Source organism: Catharus ustulatus, chromosome 37, assembly GCF_009819885.2.
Source record: "Catharus ustulatus isolate bCatUst1 chromosome 37, bCatUst1.pri.v2, whole genome shotgun sequence".
In the NCBI taxonomy this organism is placed as follows: domain Eukaryota; kingdom Metazoa; phylum Chordata; class Aves; order Passeriformes; family Turdidae; genus Catharus; species Catharus ustulatus.
The window spans coordinates 73,511-94,281 of record NC_046257.1 but is presented as its reverse complement, the minus strand read 5'-3'; the positions used below and the strand labels follow the sequence as shown (position 1 = coordinate 94,281).

The 20,771-nt window shown below is 37.4% G+C and overlaps 1 protein-coding gene across 1 annotated transcript in view; it reads right to left on the bottom strand.

Moving 5' to 3' along the window:
• Positions 1-3,418: 3,418 nt before the first annotated feature.
• Positions 3,419-20,771, bottom strand: part of LOC117009887 (cohesin subunit SA-3-like) — a 71,383-nt gene continuing 54,030 nt past the window's right edge. Inside the window, exons 21-32 of the mRNA XM_033084240.1 lie at positions 20,447-20,582; positions 19,371-19,443; positions 19,249-19,261; positions 18,410-18,532; positions 16,214-16,315; positions 14,292-14,364; positions 13,353-13,464; positions 11,380-11,472; positions 8,270-8,410; positions 5,308-5,468; positions 4,144-4,242; positions 3,419-3,449 (exon numbers count right to left, since the gene is read on the bottom strand). Coding sequence (XP_032940131.1) covers positions 4,202-4,242; positions 5,308-5,468; positions 8,270-8,410; positions 11,380-11,472; positions 13,353-13,464; positions 14,292-14,364; positions 16,214-16,315; positions 18,410-18,532; positions 19,249-19,261; positions 19,371-19,443; positions 20,447-20,582 — 1,068 coding nt within the window. The 3' untranslated portion in view covers positions 3,419-3,449; positions 4,144-4,201. The remainder of the gene's footprint in view (positions 3,450-4,143; positions 4,243-5,307; positions 5,469-8,269; positions 8,411-11,379; positions 11,473-13,352; positions 13,465-14,291; positions 14,365-16,213; positions 16,316-18,409; positions 18,533-19,248; positions 19,262-19,370; positions 19,444-20,446; positions 20,583-20,771) is intronic.

The following is a 20,771-nucleotide window of genomic DNA, read 5'->3' as shown; positions in this document are numbered from 1 at the left end:
AATGATTGTAATCACTAAGTTTTTAATTGAGGGTTAAAAAAAAAAATTACATATTAAAACAAAAAAAATTTTTGGAATTTTTAACAAAATTTTGGGATTTTTCCTTAAATTTTTGGGATTTTTCTTTGATTTTTTTTCACCATTATTGCGGTTTTTTCCCTAGGTTTTTTTTTTATTTTTCCCAAATTTTGCAGTTATTCCCTTAATTTTTTTTAATTTTTCCTTAAATTTTTGGGGATTTTTCCCCAAAGTTTTGGGAATTTTCCTTACATGCTGAGGATTTTTCTTTAATTTTTTTTTCGCCATTTTTAGAGTTTTTTCCCTCAATTTTTGGGATTTTTCCCAAAATTTTGGGATTTTTCCTTAAAGTTTTTTTTGTTTTTCCCACTATTTTTGGGGTTTTTTTTGTGAAATTGATATTTTTCTCAAAATTTTGGGATTTTCTTCCTTAATTTTTTTCGGATTTTTTCTTAAACTTTTGGGGGATTTTTCCTTATATAAATCCTTACTAAACACTAAAAAATTCCAAAAAATTTTAAAAAATCCCAAAACAATCCACAATTCCTCAAATCCCGAGAACTTCCCCAAAGAAATTACCACAAAATTCCCAATAAACAAGACTCAGAAACGATGGAATATATAGAATTTTTATTGGGTTAAAAACCACAGATTACAGAGAAAAAAAAGGGTGAAAACCAGGAATTTTGGGGTAAAACCAGCAAAAAACAGAGAAAAACTGGGTGGGAATTTAAAGATTTAATTCTCAAAAATTTGGATTTAAATAAAGAGGAGAGAACCCCAAAATATTTGGGATAAATCCCAAAAATTCCCCCCCAAAACAGCAAAAATCTGAATTTTTTTTAACTGGAAAGGAACCAAATTTTGGGGTGAAAACATTAAAAAATGGCAAAAAACTGGGTGAGAATTTTAAGATTTAGTTCCCAAAAAATCTGGATTTAAATAAAGGGAAGAGAACCACAAAATACTTCAGATAAATCCCAAAAATTCCCCCCCAAAAACCCTCAAAATACTGAATTTTAAACTGGAAAGAGCCCAAATTTTGGTGTAAAAACATCAAAAAAAGGGAAAAATTGGATGGGAATTTAAAGATTCAATTCTCCAAAAACTTGGATTTAAATAAAGGGAGAAGAACCAAAAATATTTGGGATAAATCCCACAAATTCCCCCCAAAAATCTGAATTTTTAAACTGCAAAGGTTCCAGATGTTGGGGTGAAAACCCCAAAAAATGAGAAAAAAATCGAATTTTTGTCTTTAAGTCTGGAAAGAGAAAAGAGAAGCAAAAACCCAAAATTATTTTGGGATCTTCCCAAAAAATTCTCCCTAAAAATGTTTATTTTTAACAAGGGAGGACCCAAATTTTGGAGTTAAAATTTTTGAGAAAACCTCAAAAATTCCCCCAAAATTTCCGCAAAAATTCCCCCAAAAAATTCGCAAAAGTCCCCACAAAATTCCCACATAATTCCCCCAAAAATTAAAAAAAATTCCCAAAAAATTCTCCAAAAATTCCCCAACATTTCCCCAAAATTCCCCCCCAAAATTTCCCCAAAAATTCCAAAACATTCCCCAAATTCTCCCAGAATTTCCCAAAAAATTTCCCCCCAAAGTTCCCCAAAATTCCTAAATAACTCCCAAAATTCCCCAAAATTTCCCCCCAAAAGTTCCCCAAGAAATCCCAAAAATTTCCCCTAAAATTCCAAAAAAACTCCCCAAAATTCCCCCAAAATCTCCCCCAAAATTAAAAAAAACTTTCCAAAAAATCCCACAAAAATTTCCCCAAACATTCCTCAAAATCCCCAAAATTTCCCCCCAAAAAATTCCAAAAATTCCCCAAAATTTCCCCAAATTCCCACCTGGAAATCGAGGCTGGAGGAGTCAAAAAGGTCCAGGGGTTGCTCCAGGGGGGTCTGGGGAGGTCCCAAAATTTTATTTTTTTTGAAGGGAAATTCCCAAAATTTTGGGATTTTTTTTTTTTCCCAAAATTTTAGGACACTTGGGGTTTCATTTCCCAAAAAAATTCTAATTTTTTCCCCAATTTTTGGGATTTTTTTCCCAAATTTTTGGGGTTTTTTAACCAATTTTGGTTTTTTTACCTCCAATTTTTTGTTTTTTGGTTTTTTGGGTTTTTTTCCTCAAGTTTGGGGGGCCTTGGGTTTTTTCCCAAATTTTTTTTGGGTTTTGGGATTTTTTTTGCAATCCAATTTTGGGGATTTTAGATTTTTTTTCCCCCAAAATTTTAGGGCCTTTAGGTTATTCCCCCAAATTTGGGGATTTTTTGACTTTTTTCCCCCAAATCTCAAGAAATTTGTATTTTTTGCCCCCAATTTTAAGAGTTTTTGTCCCCAGTTTTTGGGGATTTTTCCCAAATTTTAAAGATTTGGGTTTTTTTTCAAAAAAATTTGGTTTTATGACTCCAAATTTTTTTTTTTTTCCCCGCCCCAAGTTTTGGGATTTGGGGGATTTTTTTCCCCAATTTTGGTTTTTTTTTCCCAAAATGTTGGGGTTTTTTTAAAGCAAATTTTGTGGTTTTCCTCCAAATTTTTTAGGATTTTTTTCCCTCAAATTCTGAGATTTTTTGGGGTTTTTTTGGGGTCTCACCGTGGGAGATTTTGGGGTCTCCTCCTCTTCCTCTTCCTCCTCCTCTTCCTCCATCAGGCTCAGCCTGGGGGGAGGAAAAAAACCCCAAAATTCCCCAAAATTCTCCAAATTCCACCCAAAATTCAGCCCAGGACCCCTCCCCTCAAAAAAATCCCCAAATTTAACCCCCAAAAAATCCCACAATTCCTCCCAAAATCCAAAATTTCCCCAAATTCATAAAAAAACCCCAAAAATGCAAAATTTCCCCCAAAAATTCTTTCAAAATCTCCCAAAATTCCTCCTAAAAATGTCCCAAAATTCCAAATTTTCTCCCAAATTTCCCAAAATTCACCGAATTCCCCCAAAATTCCTCCCAAAAATCCCAAAACCCTCCAAAATCTCCCAAAATTCCCAGAAAATTCTGAATTTCCCCCAAAATTCCCCCCAAAATCCCAATTTTTCCCCAAAATCTCCCAAAATCCCCCCAAAAATCTGAATTTTCCCCAATTTTTTCCCAAATATTACCCCAAAAATCCCCTAAAAATCCCAAATTTTCCCCCTAAATCCCCAATTTCCCCCAAAATTCCACCAAAAAATCCCAAATTTTCCCCCCAAAATCCCAAAATCCTCCCCAAAATCCAAATTTTTTCCCCCAAAATCCCAAATTTCACCCCAAAAATCCCAAATTTACCCCAAAAAATCCCCAAATTCCCCCAAAAATCCCAAATTTCCACCCCAAAATCCCAAATTTTCACCCCAAAAATCTAAAATTTTCCCCAAAAATCCCAAATTTCCACCCCAAAAATTCCCCAAATTCCCTCACCGGGTCCCCCAGCTCCTCCTGGATTCGCTGCTGTGGGTGGAAAAAAAACCCAAATTTTTGATTTTTAGGAAAATTCCCCAAATTTTTTTGATTTTCAAGGGACTCCCCCCCCAAAATTTGGAATTTTTTAAGACAAATCCCACAAAAATTTGGATTTTTTAAAGGAAAATTCCCCCAAAATTTGGGATTTTCTGGAGAATCCCCCCCAAAATTTGGGATTTTCAGGAAAATTCCCCAAATTTTTATGATTTTCAGAGAAATTCCTCCCAAAATTTGAGATTTCTAAAGCAAAATTCCCCCAAAACTGGATTTTTTAAGGAGAATTCCAATCCAAAATTTGGAATTTTTTAAGGGAATCCCCCCAAATTTTTGATTTTTTAGGAGAATTCCCCCCCAAATTTTGGATTTTTTTAGGAGTAATCCCCCAAATTTTGGATTTTTCAAGAAAATTCCCCAGATTTTTTTCATATCCAAGGGAATCCCCCCAAAATTCCGTATTTTTAAGCGAAATCCCCCAAAAATCTGGATTTTTTTAAAGAAAATGCCTCCGAAATTTGGATTTTTTTAAGGAAAATTCCCCTAAAATTTGGATTTTTTTAAGGAAAATGCCCCAAAATTTGGGTTTTTTAAAGGAAAATTCCCTCAAAATTTGGATTTTTCAGGAGAATCCCCCCCAAAATTTGGATTTTTTTTTTTTTTTGGGGGGGTGGGGGAGCGGTCTCACCTGAGCAGGTGGGGGGAGGGGCCCCGATTTTGGGGTCCCCCCCTGAGCAGAGTCGAGGTCAAATCGGGGTTGGGGGCCCAGGGGCTGGAGCTGGGGGGGCTGAGAAATTTGGGGGAAATTTTATTAAAATTGGGATTTAAAAAAAAAAATACAACAAAAAAAAAATTCTGGGGTTTTGAACAAAAAATTTGGGGTTTTTAACACAAAATTCACCTTTTTCCCACCCCCAAATTCAAGATTTTTCACCCCAAAATTCACATTTTTTTCCCTCAAATATTCACTTTTTTTTCACTTCCAAATTCTGATTTTTTTCCCCTTTAAAATTCAGATTTTTCCCCCCCAAAATTCAGACTTCCCCCCCCAAAATTCATGTTTTTTCCCTTAAAATCCTTTTTCTTTTCCCTTAAAATCCACATTTTTCCCCCAAAATTCCCATTTTTTCCCTCAAAAATTCACTTTTTTTCCACCCTTGAATTCTGATTTTTTCCCCTTAAAATTCACATTTTCTTCCCTTAAAATTCACATCCCCCCCAAAATTCACATTTTCCCCCCAAAATTCACATTTTTTCCCTTAATATCCACATTTTTCCCTCAAAAATTCACTTTTTTTTCACCCCCAAATTCCTATTTTTACCCCCCCAAAATTCTCATTTTCCCCCCAAAATTCACATTTTTACCCCTCAAAATGCACAATTTTTGCCCCCAAAATCCACATTTTTTCCCTCAAAAATTCAGGTTTTTTTGCATCCCCAAACTCTGATTTTTTTTGCCTTTAAAATTCAGATTTCCACCCTCAAAATCCACATTTTCCCCCCCAAAATCCACATTTTTCCCTCAAAAATTCACATTTTTTCCCTTAATATCCACATTTTTTCCCTCAAATATTCACTTCTTTTCCACCCCCAAATTCCCATTTTTACCCCCCAAAATTAACATTTTTCTCTCAAAATTTCACATTTTTTCCCCCCAAAATCCACATTTTACCCCCTAAAATTCACATTTTTTCCCTTAAAATCCACATTTTTCAACCCCGAAAATTCACTTTTTTTCCCCCAAAATTCCCATTTTTCCCCCCTAAACTCCACCTTCCGCTCCCCCACCCCCCTGAATTTTGGGATTTGCCCAAATTTTCCATTTCTGGCCCCGAATTTGGGTCTCTCTCACCGGAGCTCCGGGGTCTCTTGGCCCGGGGGGGTCCCGGGGGGGTCTCGGGGGCGCTCAGGGAGCGGCGATAGCAGAGCAGGGGAGCCCCAAAATCCCCCAAATCCGCCCCAAAATCGGGGCCCAGCCCCCGCTCCCGGCACGAGCGCTCCAGCAGGGAGAGGCTGGGAATGAAAAAACCAAAATTCATCCCAAAATCTGCACAAAAAACACAAAATTTGTCCCAGAATCACCTCAAAATGACACCAAAATTCAGCCCAAAAAAACCCAAAATTCACCCCAAAATCAGCCCCAAAATGACACCAAAATTGGCCCCAAAAAAACCAAAATTCACCCCAAAATGACCCCAAAATGACACCAAAATCCACCCCAAAAACCCCAAATTCACCCCAAAATCAGCCCCAAAATGACACCAAAATTGGCACAAAAACCCCAAAATCAGCCCAAAATTCACCCCAAAATGACACCAAAATGTCATCAAAATCCAGACCAAAAACCATAAAATTCACCCCAAAACCACCAAAATCAGCCCCAAAATCAGCTCCAAATCAACCCCAAAAACTCCCAAAATTGCCCCAAAATCCCCAAATTAGCCCCAAAATGACACAAAAATTGCATCAAAATCTACCCCAAAAACCACAAAATTCACCCCAAAATCAGCCCCAAAATCTGCCCCGAAACCCCCAAAATTCACCCCAAAATGCCACCAAAATCAGCACAAAAAACCCAAAATCAGCCCCAAAATTGACCTAAAACCAAAAAATTCACCCCAAAACCAACCCAAAAATCAACCCCAAAATCCACCACAAAACCAACAAATCCACCCCAAAATCCCCCAAAAATCCCCCAAAATCCCAAAAAATCCCCAAAATCCCAAGTTTTCACCCCAAATCCCCCCCAAAAATCCTAATTTTCCCCAAATCTCCGTTTTTTACCCCAAATCTCACATGAGGGCGCGGTCAGGGCGCGGTAACCGCGGGGAGAACCTCCCAAAATCCCCCAAAAATGCAAAAAAAATCCCAAAATAAATCCCAAAAAATCCCCAAAAAATCAAAAAAAATCCCCAAAACCCCAGATTTTCACCCCAAAATTTGGAATTTTCCCAAAATCTCCGTTTTTCCCCCCAAATCTCACACGAGGGTTTGGTCAGAATGCAGCAGCACCTCCCAAAATCCCCCAAAAACCCCCAAAAAATCCCAAAAAAATCCACAAAAATCCCCAAAAAAATCCCAAAAAAAATCCCAAAAGCCCAGATTTTCACACCAAAATTTAAAATTTTCCCAAAATCTTCATTTTTTACCCCAAATCTCACACCAGGGCGCGGTCAGGGCGCGATAACCGCGGGGAGAACCTCCCAAAATCCCCCAAAAATCCCCAAAAAATCCCAAAAAATCCCAAAAAATCCCAAAAAATTCCCAAAACCCCAAAATTTCACCCCAAAATCTGGAATTTTCCCAAAATCTCGGTTTCTCCCCCCAAATCTCACACCAGGGCACGATCAGGGCGTGGTAACCAGGGTGAGAACCTCCCAAAATCCCCCAAAAATAAAAAAACAATCCCAAAATAAATCCCAAAAAAATCCCAAAAAATCCCAAAAAACCCAAAAAAAATCCCAAAAAAATCCCCAAAACCCCAGATTTTCACCCCAAAATTTTAAATTTTCCCAAAATCTCGGTTTTTCCCCCCAAATCTCACACGAGGGCGCGGTCAGGGCGCGGCAACCAGGGTGAGAACCTCCCAAAATCCCCCAAAAAATCCCAAAAAAATCCCCAAAAAATCCAAAAAAAATCCCCAAAACCCCACATTTTCACACCAAAATTTAAAATTTTCCCAAAATCTTCATTTTTTACCCCAAATCTCACACGAGGGCGCGGTCAGGGCGCGGTAACCGCGGAGAGAACCTCCCAAAATCCCCCAAAAATAAAAAAAAATCCCCAAAAAAAATCCAAAAAAATCCCAAAAAAACCCAAAAAATCCCCAAAACCCCAAAATTTCACCCCAAAATTTGGAATTTTCCCCAAATCTCCGTTTTTCACCCCAAATCTCACACGAGGGCTCGGTCAGAATGCAGCAGCACCTCCCAAAATCCCCCAAAATCCCCCCAAAAATCCAAAAAAAATCCCAAAAAAATCCCAAAAAAATCCCCAAAACCACACATTTTCACACCAAAATTTAAAATTTTCCCAAAATCTCCGTTTTTCCCCCCAAATCTCACACGAGGGCGCGATCAGGGCGTGGTAACCAGGGTGAGAACCTCCCAAAATCCCCCAAAAATAAAAAAACAATCCCAAAATAAATCCCAAAAAAATCCCAAAAAATCCCAAAAAACCCCCAAAAATCCCAAAAAAATCCCCAAAACCCCAGATTTTCACCCCAAAATTTTAAATTTTCCCAAAATCTCGGTTTTTCCCCCCAAATCTCACACGAGGGCGCGGTCAGGGCGCGGCAACCAGGGTGAGAACCTCCCAAAATCCCCCAAAAAATCCCAAAAAAATCCCCAAAAAATCCAAAAAAAATCCCCAAAACCCCACATTTTCACACCAAAATTTAAAATTTTCCCAAAATCTTCATTTTTTACCCCAAATCTCACACGAGGGCGCGGTCAGGGCGCGGTAACCGCGGGGAGAACCTCCCAAAATCCCCCAAAAATAAAAAAAAAAATTAAAAAAAGTCCAAAAAAATCCCAAAAAAATCCCAAAAAAATCCCCAAAACCCCAGAAATTCCCCCCAAAATTTGGAATTTTCCCAAAATCTCGGTTTTTCCCCCCAAATCTCACACGAGGGCGCGGTCAGGGCGCGGTAACCGCGGGGAGAACCTCCCAAAATCCCCCAAAAATAAAAAAAAAATCAAAAAAAAAATCAAAAAAAATCCCAAAAAAACCCAAAAAATATCCCCAAAACCCCAGATTTTCACCCCAAAATTTGGAATTTTCCCAAAATCTCCGTCTTTCACCCCAAATCTCACACTATGCTGCGGTCAGGGCGCGGTAACCGCGGGGAGAACTCGCTCAGCACCTCCAGGAAGGGAAGGTTCAGGGGGAGCCCCCCTGGGATTCCGGGGATTTGGGGCTCCGGGGGCGGCTGCAGAGAGAACTGGATCCCCTGGCTGGGGGGGGATCAGAATCATCAAAATTCAACCCAAAATCCAGCCCAAAATCACCCAAACCTGCCCCAAAATTCAGCCCAGTATCACCCAAATCCAGCCCAAAATGTCCTCAAAATTCCCACAAATTCCAGCCCAAAATCACCCAAATCCGCCCCAAAATTCTCAAAATCCAGCCCAAAATGTCCCCAAGATATGTTCCAAAATTCCCCCAAAGTCCATCCCAAAATTCCCACAAAATGTCCCCAAAATCCAGCCCAGTATCACCCAAATCCAGCCCAAAATGTCCCCAAAACTCCCACAAATTCCAGCCCCAAATCACCAAAATCTGCCCCAAAATTCCCCCAAATTCCACCCAAAATCCATCCCGAAATTCCCACAAAATGTGCCCAAATTCCAGCCCAAAATCACCAAAATCTGCCCCAAAATCCACTCAAAATCCAACCCAAAATTCCCACAAATTCCACCCAAAATCATCAAAATGTCCCCAAATCCCAGCCCAGAATCACCCAAATCCTGCCCCAAAATTCAGCCCAAAACCCATCCCAAAATGTCCCCAAATTCCACCCAAAATCTGCCCCAAAATTCCCCCCAAATCCATCCTAAAATTCCCACAAAATGTCCCCAAAATCACCAAAATCCACGCCAAAATCCGCCTCAAAATCCAGCCCAAAATCACCAAAATCCAGCCCAAAATTTTCGTAAATTCCAACCCAAAATCCACCCAAATCTGCCCCAAATTAACCCCAAAATTCAGCCTAAAATCTGCCCCAAAATCTCCCCAAAATCACCAAAACCCAGCCCAAAATCACTGAAATCCACCCAAAATCCATCCCAAATTCCAGCCCAAAAACCTCCAAAATCTGCCCCAAAATTGCACAAATTCCACCCAAAATCCAACCCAAAATCCCCACAAAATGTCCTCAAAATCACCAAAATCCATGCCAAAACTCCCCCCAAATTCCAGCCCAAACTCACCAAAACCCACCCCAAAATTCCCACAACATGTCCCCAAAATCCACCCCAAAATTTCCCCAAAATCACCAAAACCCATCCAAAATCCAGCCCAGAATCATCCAAATCTGTCCCAAAACTCAGCCCAAAATCACCAAAATCTGCATCAAAATGTTCTCAAAATCCACCCCAAAATTCCCCCAAAATCCACCCAAAATCACTCAAATATACCCTAAAATCCAGCCCCAAATGTTCCCAAAAATCACCCAAAATTCCCCCAAAATGTCCCCAAAATCACCAAAATCCACCCAAATTCCAGCCCAGAATCACCCAAATCCACCCCAAAATCTGCCCCGAAATTCCCACAAAATCCACTCCAAAATTCACACTAAATCCATCCCCAAATGTCCCCAAAATCCAGCCCAAAATCATCAAACTCTGCCCTAAAATTTCCCCGAATTCCACCCAAAATCACCAAAATCCAGCCCAAAATCATCCAAATCTGCCCCAAAATCCCCACAAAATGTCCCCAAATTCGACCCAAAATCTACCCAAAATCCACCCAAATTCCAGCCCAAAATCACCAAAATCAGCCCCAAAATTCCTCCAAATTCCACCCATAATCCATCCCAAAATTCCCACAAAACGGCCCCAAAATCATCAAAATCCATCCCAAAATCCCACAAAACCCATCCCAAAATCACCAAAATCCACTCAAAATCCACCCCAAAATGTCCCCAAAATGTCCCCAAAATTCCCCCCAAATCCATCCCAAAATCACCAAAATCCATCCCAGAATCTCCAGAATCCACCCCAAAACATCCCCAAATCTGTCCCAAAATATCCCACAAAATCCATCCCCAAACCACCAAAATCTGCCCCAAATCCATCTCAAATTCCAGCCCAGAATCTCCAAAATCCATCCCAAAATTCCCCCAAATTCCCCCAAATCCAGTCCAAAACGTCCCCAAAATCCACCCCACAATGTCCCCAAAATCACCAAAATCCACCCAAAATTAACCACAAATTCCAGCCAAAATCACCAAAATCTGCCCCAAAATTCCCCCAAATTCCACCCATAATCCATCCGAAAATCCCCACAAAACGTCCCCAAAATCATCAAAATCCAACCCAAAATCTCCCTAAAATCCACCCCAAAATTCACCCAAAATCACCAAAATCAGCCCCAAAATCCATCCCAAAATTCCCACAAAATGTCCCCAAAATCACCAAAATCCATCCCAGAATTCCCTTTTTTTTTCTATTTTATTTCCCAAAATTCCAATTTTTTACAGTTTTCCCCCAAATTCCCATTTTTTTCCCCCCCAAATTCCCATTTTTTTCCATTTTATCCCCATTTTTTTTTGCCCATTTTTAAATTTTTTCTCCCCAAACCTGTGCAGCTGCAGCAGCTCCTGGTGCCCCAAAATTCCCTTTTTTTTTCCATTTTATTTCCCAAAATAACCATTATTTTTCCAATTTTTTCCCCAAAATTCTTTTTTTTCCCCTAAATTCCCATTATTTTTTCCCCCAAAATTCTCATTTTTTATTCAATTTTTTCCCATTTTTTCCCCTTAAAATTCCCATTTTTTTCCCCAAAAATTCAATTTTTTTCCATTTTTTCCCCATTTCTTTCCCAGAATTTCCCATTTTTTCTTTCTTTTTGCCCATTTTTTATTCCTTTTTACCCAAATTTTTATTTTTTCTCCCCAAACCTGTGCAGCTGCAGCAGCTCCTGGTGCCCCAAAATTCCCATTTTTTTTTCCATTTTATTTCCCAAAATTGCCAATTTTTTCCTTTTTTTTTTTCAGTTTTTCCCCCAAAACTCCCATTATTTTTTCCCCCAAAATTCTCATTTTTTATTCCATTTTTTCCCATTTTTTCCCCTTAAAATTCTCATTTTTTTCCCCAAAAATTCAATTTTTTTTCCATTTTTTTCTGTTTTTTTTCCCAATTTTTCCCCCAAACTCCCACTTTTTATTTCTTTTTGCCCAAATTTTGATTTTTTCTCCCCAAACCTGTGCAGCTGCAGCAGCTCCTGCCTCCCCCTGGGGTGTTGGAGGCTGAAGAACAGCGCCAGCTCCCAAATCTCCTCAAATTCCCTTTTTTCCCTTTTTTCAATTCTTTTTCCATTTTTAAAAATTTCTCCCCAAAATTCCAATTTTTCCCCCAAAATTCTCATTTTTTATTCAATTTTTTCCCATTTTTTCCCCTTAAAATTCCCATTTTTTTCCCCAAAAATTCAATTTTTTCCATTTTTTTTCCATTTTTTCCCCAGAAATTCCCATTTTTTCTTTCTTTTTGCCTGTTTTTTGTTACTTTTTTCCCATTTTTTTATTTTTTCTCCCCAAACCTGTGCAGCTGCAGCAGCTCCTGGTGCCCCAAAATTCCCATTTTTTTTTTCCATTTTATTTCCCAAAATTCCTATTTTTTTTTCCATTTTATTTCCCAAAATTCCCATTTTTTTTCATTTCCCAAAATTGTCAATTTTTTCCATTTCTTTTTCAATTTTTCCCCCAAAATTCCCATTATTTTTTTCCCCAAAATTCTCATTTTTTATTCAATTTTTTTCCCATTTTTTCCCCTTAAAATTCCCTTTTTTTTCCCAAAAATCCAATTTTTTTTCCATTTTTTTTCCATTTTTTCCCCAGAAATTCCCATTTTTTCTTTTTGCCTGTTTTTTGTTACTTTTTTCCCATTTTTTTATTTTTTCTCCCCAAACCTGTGCAGCTGCAGCAGCTCCTGGTGCCCCAAAATTCCCATTTTTTTTCCATTTTATTTCCCAAAACTGCCAATTTTTTCCATTTTTTTTTCAATTTCTCCCCAAAATTCCAATTTTTCCCCCAAAATTCTCATTTTTTATTCAATTTTTTCCCATTTTTTCCCCTTAAAATTCCCATTTTTTTTCCATTTTTTTCCCCAAAAATCCAATTTTTTTTCCATTTTTTTCCAATTTTTTTCCCAGAATTTCCCATTTTTTCTTTCTTTTTGCCCATTTTTTATTCCTTTTTACCCAAATTTTTATTTTTTCTCCCCAAACCTGTGCAGCTGCAGCAGCTCCTGCCTCCCCCTGGGGTGCTGGAGGCTGAAGAACAGCGCCAGCTCCCAAATCTCCTCAAATTCCCTTTTTTCCCTTTTTTCAATTCTTTTTCCAGTTTTAAAAATTTCTCCCCAAAATTCCAATTTTTTCCCCCAAAATTCTCATTTTTTATTCAATTTTTTCCCATTTTTTCCCCTTAGAATTCTCATTTTTTTCCCCAAAAATTCAATTTTTCTCCATTTTTTTCCATTTTTTTCCCCAGAAATTCCCATTTTTTCTTTCTTTTTGCCCATTTTTTATTTCTTTTTGCCCAAATTTTTATTTTTTAACTCCAAACCTGTGCAGCTGCAGCAGCTCCTGGTGCCCCAAAATTCCCATTTTTTTTTCCATTTTATTTTCCAAAATTACCATTTTTTTTCAATTTTTCCCCCAAAATTCCCATTATTTTTTCCCCCAAAATTCTCATTTTTTATTCAATTTTTTCCCATTTTTTCCCCTTAAAATTCCCATTTTTTTCCCCAAAAATTCAATTTTTTTCCCATTTTTTTCCCATTTTTTTCCGTTTTTTTTCCAATTTTTTCCCCCAAACTCCCATTTTTTATTCATTTTTGCCCAAATTTTAATTTTTTCTCCCCAAACCTGTGCAGCTGCAGCAGCTCCTGATGCCCCAAAATTCCCATTTTTTTTCCATTCTATTTCCCAAAATTGTCAATTTTTTCCTTTTTTTTTTCAATTTTTCCCCCAAAACTCCCATTATTTTTTCCCCCAAAATTCTCATTTTTTATTCAATTTTATCCCATTTTTTCTCCTTAAAAATTCCCATTTTTTTCCCCAAAAATTCAATTTTTTTCCGTTTTTTTCCCGGTTTTTTCCATTTTTTTTCCAATTTTTCCCCCCAAACTCCCATTTTTTATTTTTTTTTACCCAAATTTTTATTTTTTCCCCCCAAACCTGTGCAGCTGCAGCAGTTCCTGCCTCCCCCTGGGGTGCTGGAGGCTGAAGAACAGCGCCAGGCGCCGCCCCAGATCCCGAATTTCCCCAAATTCCGGGAGCCCCCGCAGGGCTGGGCCCTCCTGCAGCAGCAGCTCCGTGAACAGCTGGAAAAAAACAAATTTTGGGAAAATTAATGAAATAAAATTGAAATTTTGGGAAAATTCACAAGGGAAAAATACCTGAAATTTTTGGGAAAAAAATCTGCAATTTTGGGAAAATTCGCGAGAGAAAAAAGAGAATTTTTGGGAAATTCATAAAAGAAAAAAAAGAGAATTTTGGGAAAATTCATGAAAGAAAAAAAAGAAATATTGAGAAAATTCATTAAAGAAAAAAATGGAATTTTGGGAAAACTAATTTTTTTAAAAAAAGCAATTTTGGGAAAATTCACAGGGGAAAAAAGGGAATTTCTGAAATGTTGGGAAAATTCAAAAGGGAAAAAATGGAATTTTGGGAAAATGTATTAAAAAAAAAAATGGAATCTTGGGAAAATTAATTTTTAAAATCCAAAATTTTGGGAAACATCATAAAGAAAAAAATCAAAACTCTGGGAAAATTCACAAGAAGAAAAACTGAATTTTGGGAAAATTCATGAAAGAAAAATTTGAGATTTTGGGAAAAATCCCAAGAGAAAAAAGGGAATTATGGGAAAACTAATAAAAGAAAAAAAGAGAAATTTGGGGAAATCAATAAATAAAAAATCTGAAATTCTGGAAAAAAAAACCACCAAAATTCTGGGAAAATTCACAAGTAAAATAAAAGGAATTTTAAGAAAATTCATAAAAGAAAAAAATCTGAAATTCTGGGAAAAACCTTGAAAATAAAAACTGAAATTTTGGGAAAATTCCAAAGGGTAAAAATCCAAAATATCCAAAAAAAAAATCCCTAAAAAAGGCCAAAAATCCCAAATTTCCCCAAATTCCGGGAGCCCCCGCAGGGCTGGGCCCTCCTGCAGCAGCAGCTCCGTGAACAGCTGGAAATGAGGGGAAAAAAAGGGAATTTTGGGGAAATTAATTTTAAAAAATTCAAGACTTTGAGAAAAATCCCAAAACAAAAAGCTGAAATTTTAGGGAAAAAAATCCCACAATATTGGGAAAACACACAAGGGAAAAAATTTTGGGGAAATTCATAGAAGTAAAAAAGAGGATCTGGGGGAAATTCATTAAAAAAAATCTGAGATTTTTGGAAAAATCCCGAGGGAAAAACCAAAGTTTTCGGAAAATTTCCAAAGGAAAAAACGCAAAACACCAAAAATGGAATGGCCAAAAATCCCCCAGAATTCCTAAAAAAAAAAACCCCAAAAAAGTCTCTTAAAAACCCTGAAAAATCCCCTAAAATCCTCTAAAAAAACCTCCCAAAAGTCTAAAAAACGCTTCCAAAATCCCTTAAAAACTGCTAAAAACACCCCCCTAAAAATCCCCTAAAAATGCCCCAAAAAAACCCTAAAAAACCCCAAAACAATCCTTAAAAATCCCCCAAAAATCCCTAAAAAAACCCAAAAACCCCCTTAAAAATCCTGACCCCCCCCCAAAAAAATCACCCCCAAAATCCCCTAAAAAAAACCAAAAAACTCCACCCCCTCTCAAAAAAACCCTTAAAAAACTCCTAAAATAACTTGCTAGAAACCACCTAAAAAACCCTAAAAAAGCCCCTAAAAAATCCCTAAAACAGCTCCCCAAAAATCCCCAAACCCCCTGAAAAAAACAAACCCCCAAAATCCCAAAAATCAAAAAACGCCCTTAAAAAATCCCTAAAAATCTCTAAAAAAAACCCTAAAAACCCCTTTAAAAACCCTAAAAATAACCTTAAAATAACCCTGAAAACACCCTTAAAGTAACCCTAAAAAATCCCTTCAAAAACCCTAAAAAAAACTCGAAAAAACCCCTTGAAAAAACCCTTCAGGAACTATAAAAAACACTTAAAAAAATCCTAAAAAATCTCTTCCAAAACCCTTTAAAAACCTACAAAAAAACCTTTAAAAAACCCCAAAAAATCCCTCCAAAAACCGTTAAAAACCCCTTAAAAACCCCTAAAAAACCCCTTAAAAAGCCCCTTAAAAAAACTCTAAAAAATCCCTTAAAAATCCCTTTTAAAAAACCTTAAAAATGCCTTCAAAAAACCTTAAAAAAATCCCTTCAAAAACCCTAAAAAATCCCTTTAAAAACCCTTAAAAAACCCTCTTAAAAACCCTAAAGAACCCCTTCAAAAACCCTAAAAAACTCTTTAAAAAACCCCCAAAAATCTCTTTAAAAACCCTAAAAAATCCCGTAAAAATCCCTTTAAAAAAACCTTTAAAAAACCTAAAAACCCCTTTAAAAAAACTTTAAAAATCCCTTAAAAAAAACCCTAAAAAAACCTTCAAAAACCCCTTAAACCCCCCAAAAAAACCCTTAAAAAACCCCTAAAAAACCCCTTAAAAAAACCCTAAAAAACCCCTTCAAAAACCCCTAAAAAACCCTTTAAAAAACTTTACAAAACCCTAAAAAAACCCCTTAAAAAACCCTAACAAACCCTTAAAAAAACCTAAAAAAATGCCTTAAAAATCCCGTTAAAAAAACTTTAAAAACCCCCCAAAAAACCTTAAAAAACTCCTTAAAGAACCATAAAAAACCCTTAAAAAACACCCCCCCAAAAAAAAAATCCCAAAAAATCCCCCCAAAATTCCAAAAAAATTCCAAAAAAATTCAAAAAAAATTCAAAAAAAATTCAAAAAAAATTCCAAAAAAATTCCAAAAAATTCCAAAAAAATTAAAAAAAATTTCCCCAACCTCCTAAACCCCCAAATTTCCCAAATTGCCCCGAATTTCCCCCAAATCCCAAACCTGCTGCAGGCTCAGCAGAACCGTCCGGGCCCACTCGGCGCGGTCGCGGCTCCGGGTCCCGCGCAGCGTCTCGCGGATGATGTCACCGAAATCCCCGTAAAACTGACACAAAAAATAACAAAAAATCAACAAAATTCATAAAATTAACAAAATTCACAAAATTCCCAAATTCCCCAATTCCCACAGTTCAAAAAAAAACCCGTAAAACTGGTAAAAAATACCAAAAATTCACAAAATTCACAATTCCCACAATGTCCAAATCCCCGTAAAACTGGCAAAAAAAAATCCAAAAAAATCAACAAAATTCATAAAATTTACAAATTCACAAAATTCCTAAATTCCCCAATTCCCACAGTTCAAAAAAAACCCGTAAAACTGGCAGAAAAATACCAAAAAAAATCAACAAAATTCACAAATTCCAAATTATCACGATCCCCGAAATCCTCGTAAAACTGGGAGAAAAAATCCAAAAAATCAACAAAATCCATAAAATTCACAAAATTCACAAATTTCACAATTCCCACAGTTCCCAAATCCCCATAAAACTGACAAAAAACCACCAAAAATTCACAAAATTCACAAATTTCACAATTCCCACAACGCCCAAATCCCCGTAAAACTGGCAAAAAAAATTCCAAAAAAATCAACAAAATTCATAAAACTAACAGAATTTACACAATTCACAAATTTCACAAATTTCCCAATTCCAACAGTCCCCGAAATCTGCGTAAAACTGGCAAAAAATACCAAAAATTCACAAAATCCACAAATTTTACAATTCCCACAATCCCAAAATCCCCGTAAAACTGGCAAAAAAAATCCAAAAAAATCAACAAAATTCATAAAATTAACAGAATTTACACAATTCACAATTCCCACAGTTCCCAAATCCCTGTAAAACTGACAAAAAAAATCCCAAAAATTCACAAAATCCACAATTCCCACAGTCCCCGAAATCCCCATAGAATTGGCAAAAAAAAATCCCAAAAAAATAAACAAAATTCAGAAAATTTACAAATTCACAAAATCCTCAAATTCCCCAAATTCCAATTCCCACAAAAGTATGGGATTTTCTCCCCAAAATTCTGATTTTTCCCCCCATTTCTTCCCCTGAAATTCAGATTTTTCCCCCTGAAAATTCTGATTTTTTTTCCCCCCAAAATTCAATTTTTTTCCTCCAAAATTCAGATTTTTCCCCCACCAAAATTCAGGCTTTTCCCCCAAAACTTCTGATAATTTTCCCCCCAAAACTCAGATTTCCTCCCCACCAAACTTCAGATTTTTCACCTTCAATATTCAGATTTTCCCTCCAAAATTCAGATTTTTTCCCCCAAAAAAAATCTGATTTTTCCCCCAAAAAACTCTAGTTTTTTTCCTCCCAAAATTCAGATTTTTTCCCCCCATATTTTCACATTTTCCAAAAAAAAATCTGATTTTTTCCCCTCAAAATTCTGATTTTTCCCCAAAAAAATTCTAGTTTTCCCCCCAAAAATCCTGATTTTCCCAAAATTCAGATTTTCCACCCAAAACTCTGATTTTTCCCCCAAAATTCAATTTTTCCCCCAAAATTCTGATTTTTGTTTCCCCAAAACTCATATTTCCCCCAAAAAAATTCTGATTTTCCCCCCAAAATTCAGATTCTTCCCCCCAAAATTCAGATTTTTCACCTTCAAAATTCTGCTTTTCTTTCCCCCAAAATTCTCATTTTTTCGCCCCAAAAATTCAGATTTTTCACCTTCAAAATTCTGATTTTTCCCCCCAAAATTCTGATTTTTCACCTCCAAAATTCAGATTTTTCACCTCCAAAATTCAGATTTTTTCCCCCCAAAAATTCAGATTTTCCCCCCCAAAATTCAGATTTTTTCCCCAAAAATTCAGATTTTTCACCCCAAATAATTCAGATTTCCTCCCCATTTTATCCCACCAAAATTCTGAGTTTTCCCCAAAAAAATTCTGATTTTTCCCCCCAAAAAATTCACATTTTCCCCCCTAAAATTCACATTTCCTCTTCATTTTTCCCCCCAAAAATTCTGATTTTTCCCCCCAAAAATTCAGATTTTACCCCCCAAAATTCAGATTTTACCCCCCAAAATTCAGATTTTTCCCCCAAAAATTCAGATTTTCCCCCCCAACCCCCAAAAATTCACATTCCTCCCGTTTTTCCCCAAAATCCCGATTTTTCCCCCCAGCCCCGACCTTGCAGTAGCGCTTGAAGACGTCGGCGCCGGCGCGGGGCTCGAGCAGCCCCTGCAGGAGGAGGCGGCAGAACCCGGCCAGGAGCGCCCGGCGCCGCTGCAGCTCCTGCAGCTCCCACTCTGCTGCCTCTGCAACCACAAAAAAATCCCAAATTTTGGGAATTTTGGGATTTTTGGGATTTTAGGGTTTTGGGATTTTGGGGTTTTTGTTGGTGGGAAATGGGATTTCGGGAAAGGGAACGACTCCGAGATCAATAAAAATCAATTTTTAAAAATTGCAGGGTTTTGGGATTTTGGGGAATTTTGGGATCGTGAGATTGTGGGAAAATGGGATTTCGGGATTTGGGATTTTGGGGTTTTGGGTTTTTGGGGTTTTTGTTGGTGGGAAATGCGAGTTCGGAAAAGGAAACGACTCTGAAATCACTAAAAATCAATTTTTAAAAATCGCAGGATTTTGGGATTTTGGGGAATTTTGGGATCCTGAGATTGTGGGAAAATGGGATTTGGGGATTTGGGATTTTGGGATTTAAGGATTTGAGGTTTGGGTTGGTGGGAAATGCGATTTTGGAAAAGGGAACGACTCCGAAATCAATAAAAATCAATTTTTAAAAATCAGAAAATTTGGGGGTTTGGGGAATTTTGGGATGGTGGAAATGAGGGATTTTGGGATTTGGGATTTTGGGATTTGGGATTTTGGGATTTGGGATTTAGGGTTTTGGGATTTTGGGGTTTTGGGATTTTGGGGGTTTTGTTGGTGGGAAATGGGATTTCGGAAAAGGAAACGACTCCAAACTCACCAAAAATCAACTTCTAAGAATCCCCAAATTAGGGGAATTTTGCGATTTTTGGGATCCTGGGATTGTGGGAAAATGGGATTTTGGGATCTTGGAATTATGGGAATTGTGGGATTTGGGATTTTGGGTATTTGGGATTTTGGGATTTGGGGATTTTGGGATCCCTGCAGGAGGAGGCGGCAGAACCCGGCCAGGAGCGCCCGGCGCCGCTGCAGCTCCTGCAGCTCCCACTCTGCTGCCTCTGAAAACACAAAAAAATCCCAAATTTTGGGAATTTTGGGATTTTGGGATTTAAGGATTTGGGGTTTGGGTTGGTGGGAAATGGGATTTCGGGAAAGGGAACGACTCCGAAATCAATAAAAATCAACTTTTGAAAATGGAGGTTTTTGGGGATTTTGGGGAATTTTGGGGTCCTGGGATTGTGGGAAAATGGGATTTTGGGATTTGGGATTTTGGGATTTAAGGATTTGGGGTTTGGGTTGGTGGGAAATGGGATTTCGGAAAAGGAAACGACTCCAAAATCAATAAAAGTCAAATTCTAAAAATTGGGGTTTTTATGGATTTAGGGGAATTTTGGAATCCTGGGATTGTGGGAAAATGGGATTTTGGGATCTGGGATTTTCGGATTTGGGATTTTCCCCCAAAAATTCTCAAAAAAATCCCCCCAAAATTCCAAGAAATTCCAAAAAATGCCAAAAAAATGCCAAAAAATCCCAAAAAAACCCTCAAAAAAAAATTCCCCCCCAAAATTCCCAAAAAATCCCAAAAAAATCCCCCTCTAAAACAATTAAAAAATCCCAAAAAATTACTGAAAATATCCAAGAAAATTCCCCAAAATATCCCAAAAAAATACCCCCAAAAAATCTTAAAAAATTTTTAAAAATCGCTAAAAATTACCAAATAAAAAAAATCCTAAAAAATTCCCAAAAAATCTCCCCCCCAAAAAAATTCCCTAAAATTCCCCCCAAAAATCCCTCAAAAAATCCCAAAAAAATAAAAAAAAATCCTGAAAAAAATAATTTTAAAAATCCTAAAAAATTCCAAAAAATAAAAAAAAATCCCCCCTAAAAACCTTAAAAAATACCCAAAAAAAATCGCAAAAAATTACAAAAAAATCCCCAAAAAATCCCAAAAAATTCAAAAAAATTTCCAAAAAATTTCCAAAAAAATTCCAAAAAAATTCCAAAAAAATTCCAAAAAAATTCCTAAAAAATTCCCAAAATTTCCCCAACTTCCCCTCTCACCATCCCCCTCGTGCTCCTGCTCCCTCTCCTGGAACACGAGATCCTCCAGGGCCACCCCCAGCTGCGCCTGCAGCGCCGGCTCCGGGAGCTGCCGCGGGCCCAGCAGCACCAGGAGGTCACTGAGCACCAGGAACGCCTGGGGAGGGCAAAAATCAAACTGGGAATGTGAAAAATAAACTGGGAATGGGGAAATCAAACTGGGAATGGGAAAATATAAACTGGGAATGGGGAAATAAACTGGGAATGTGAAAAACAAACTGGGAGCGGGCCCAGCAGCACCAGGAGGTCACTCAGCACCAGGAACGCCTGGGGGGAGAAAAATAAA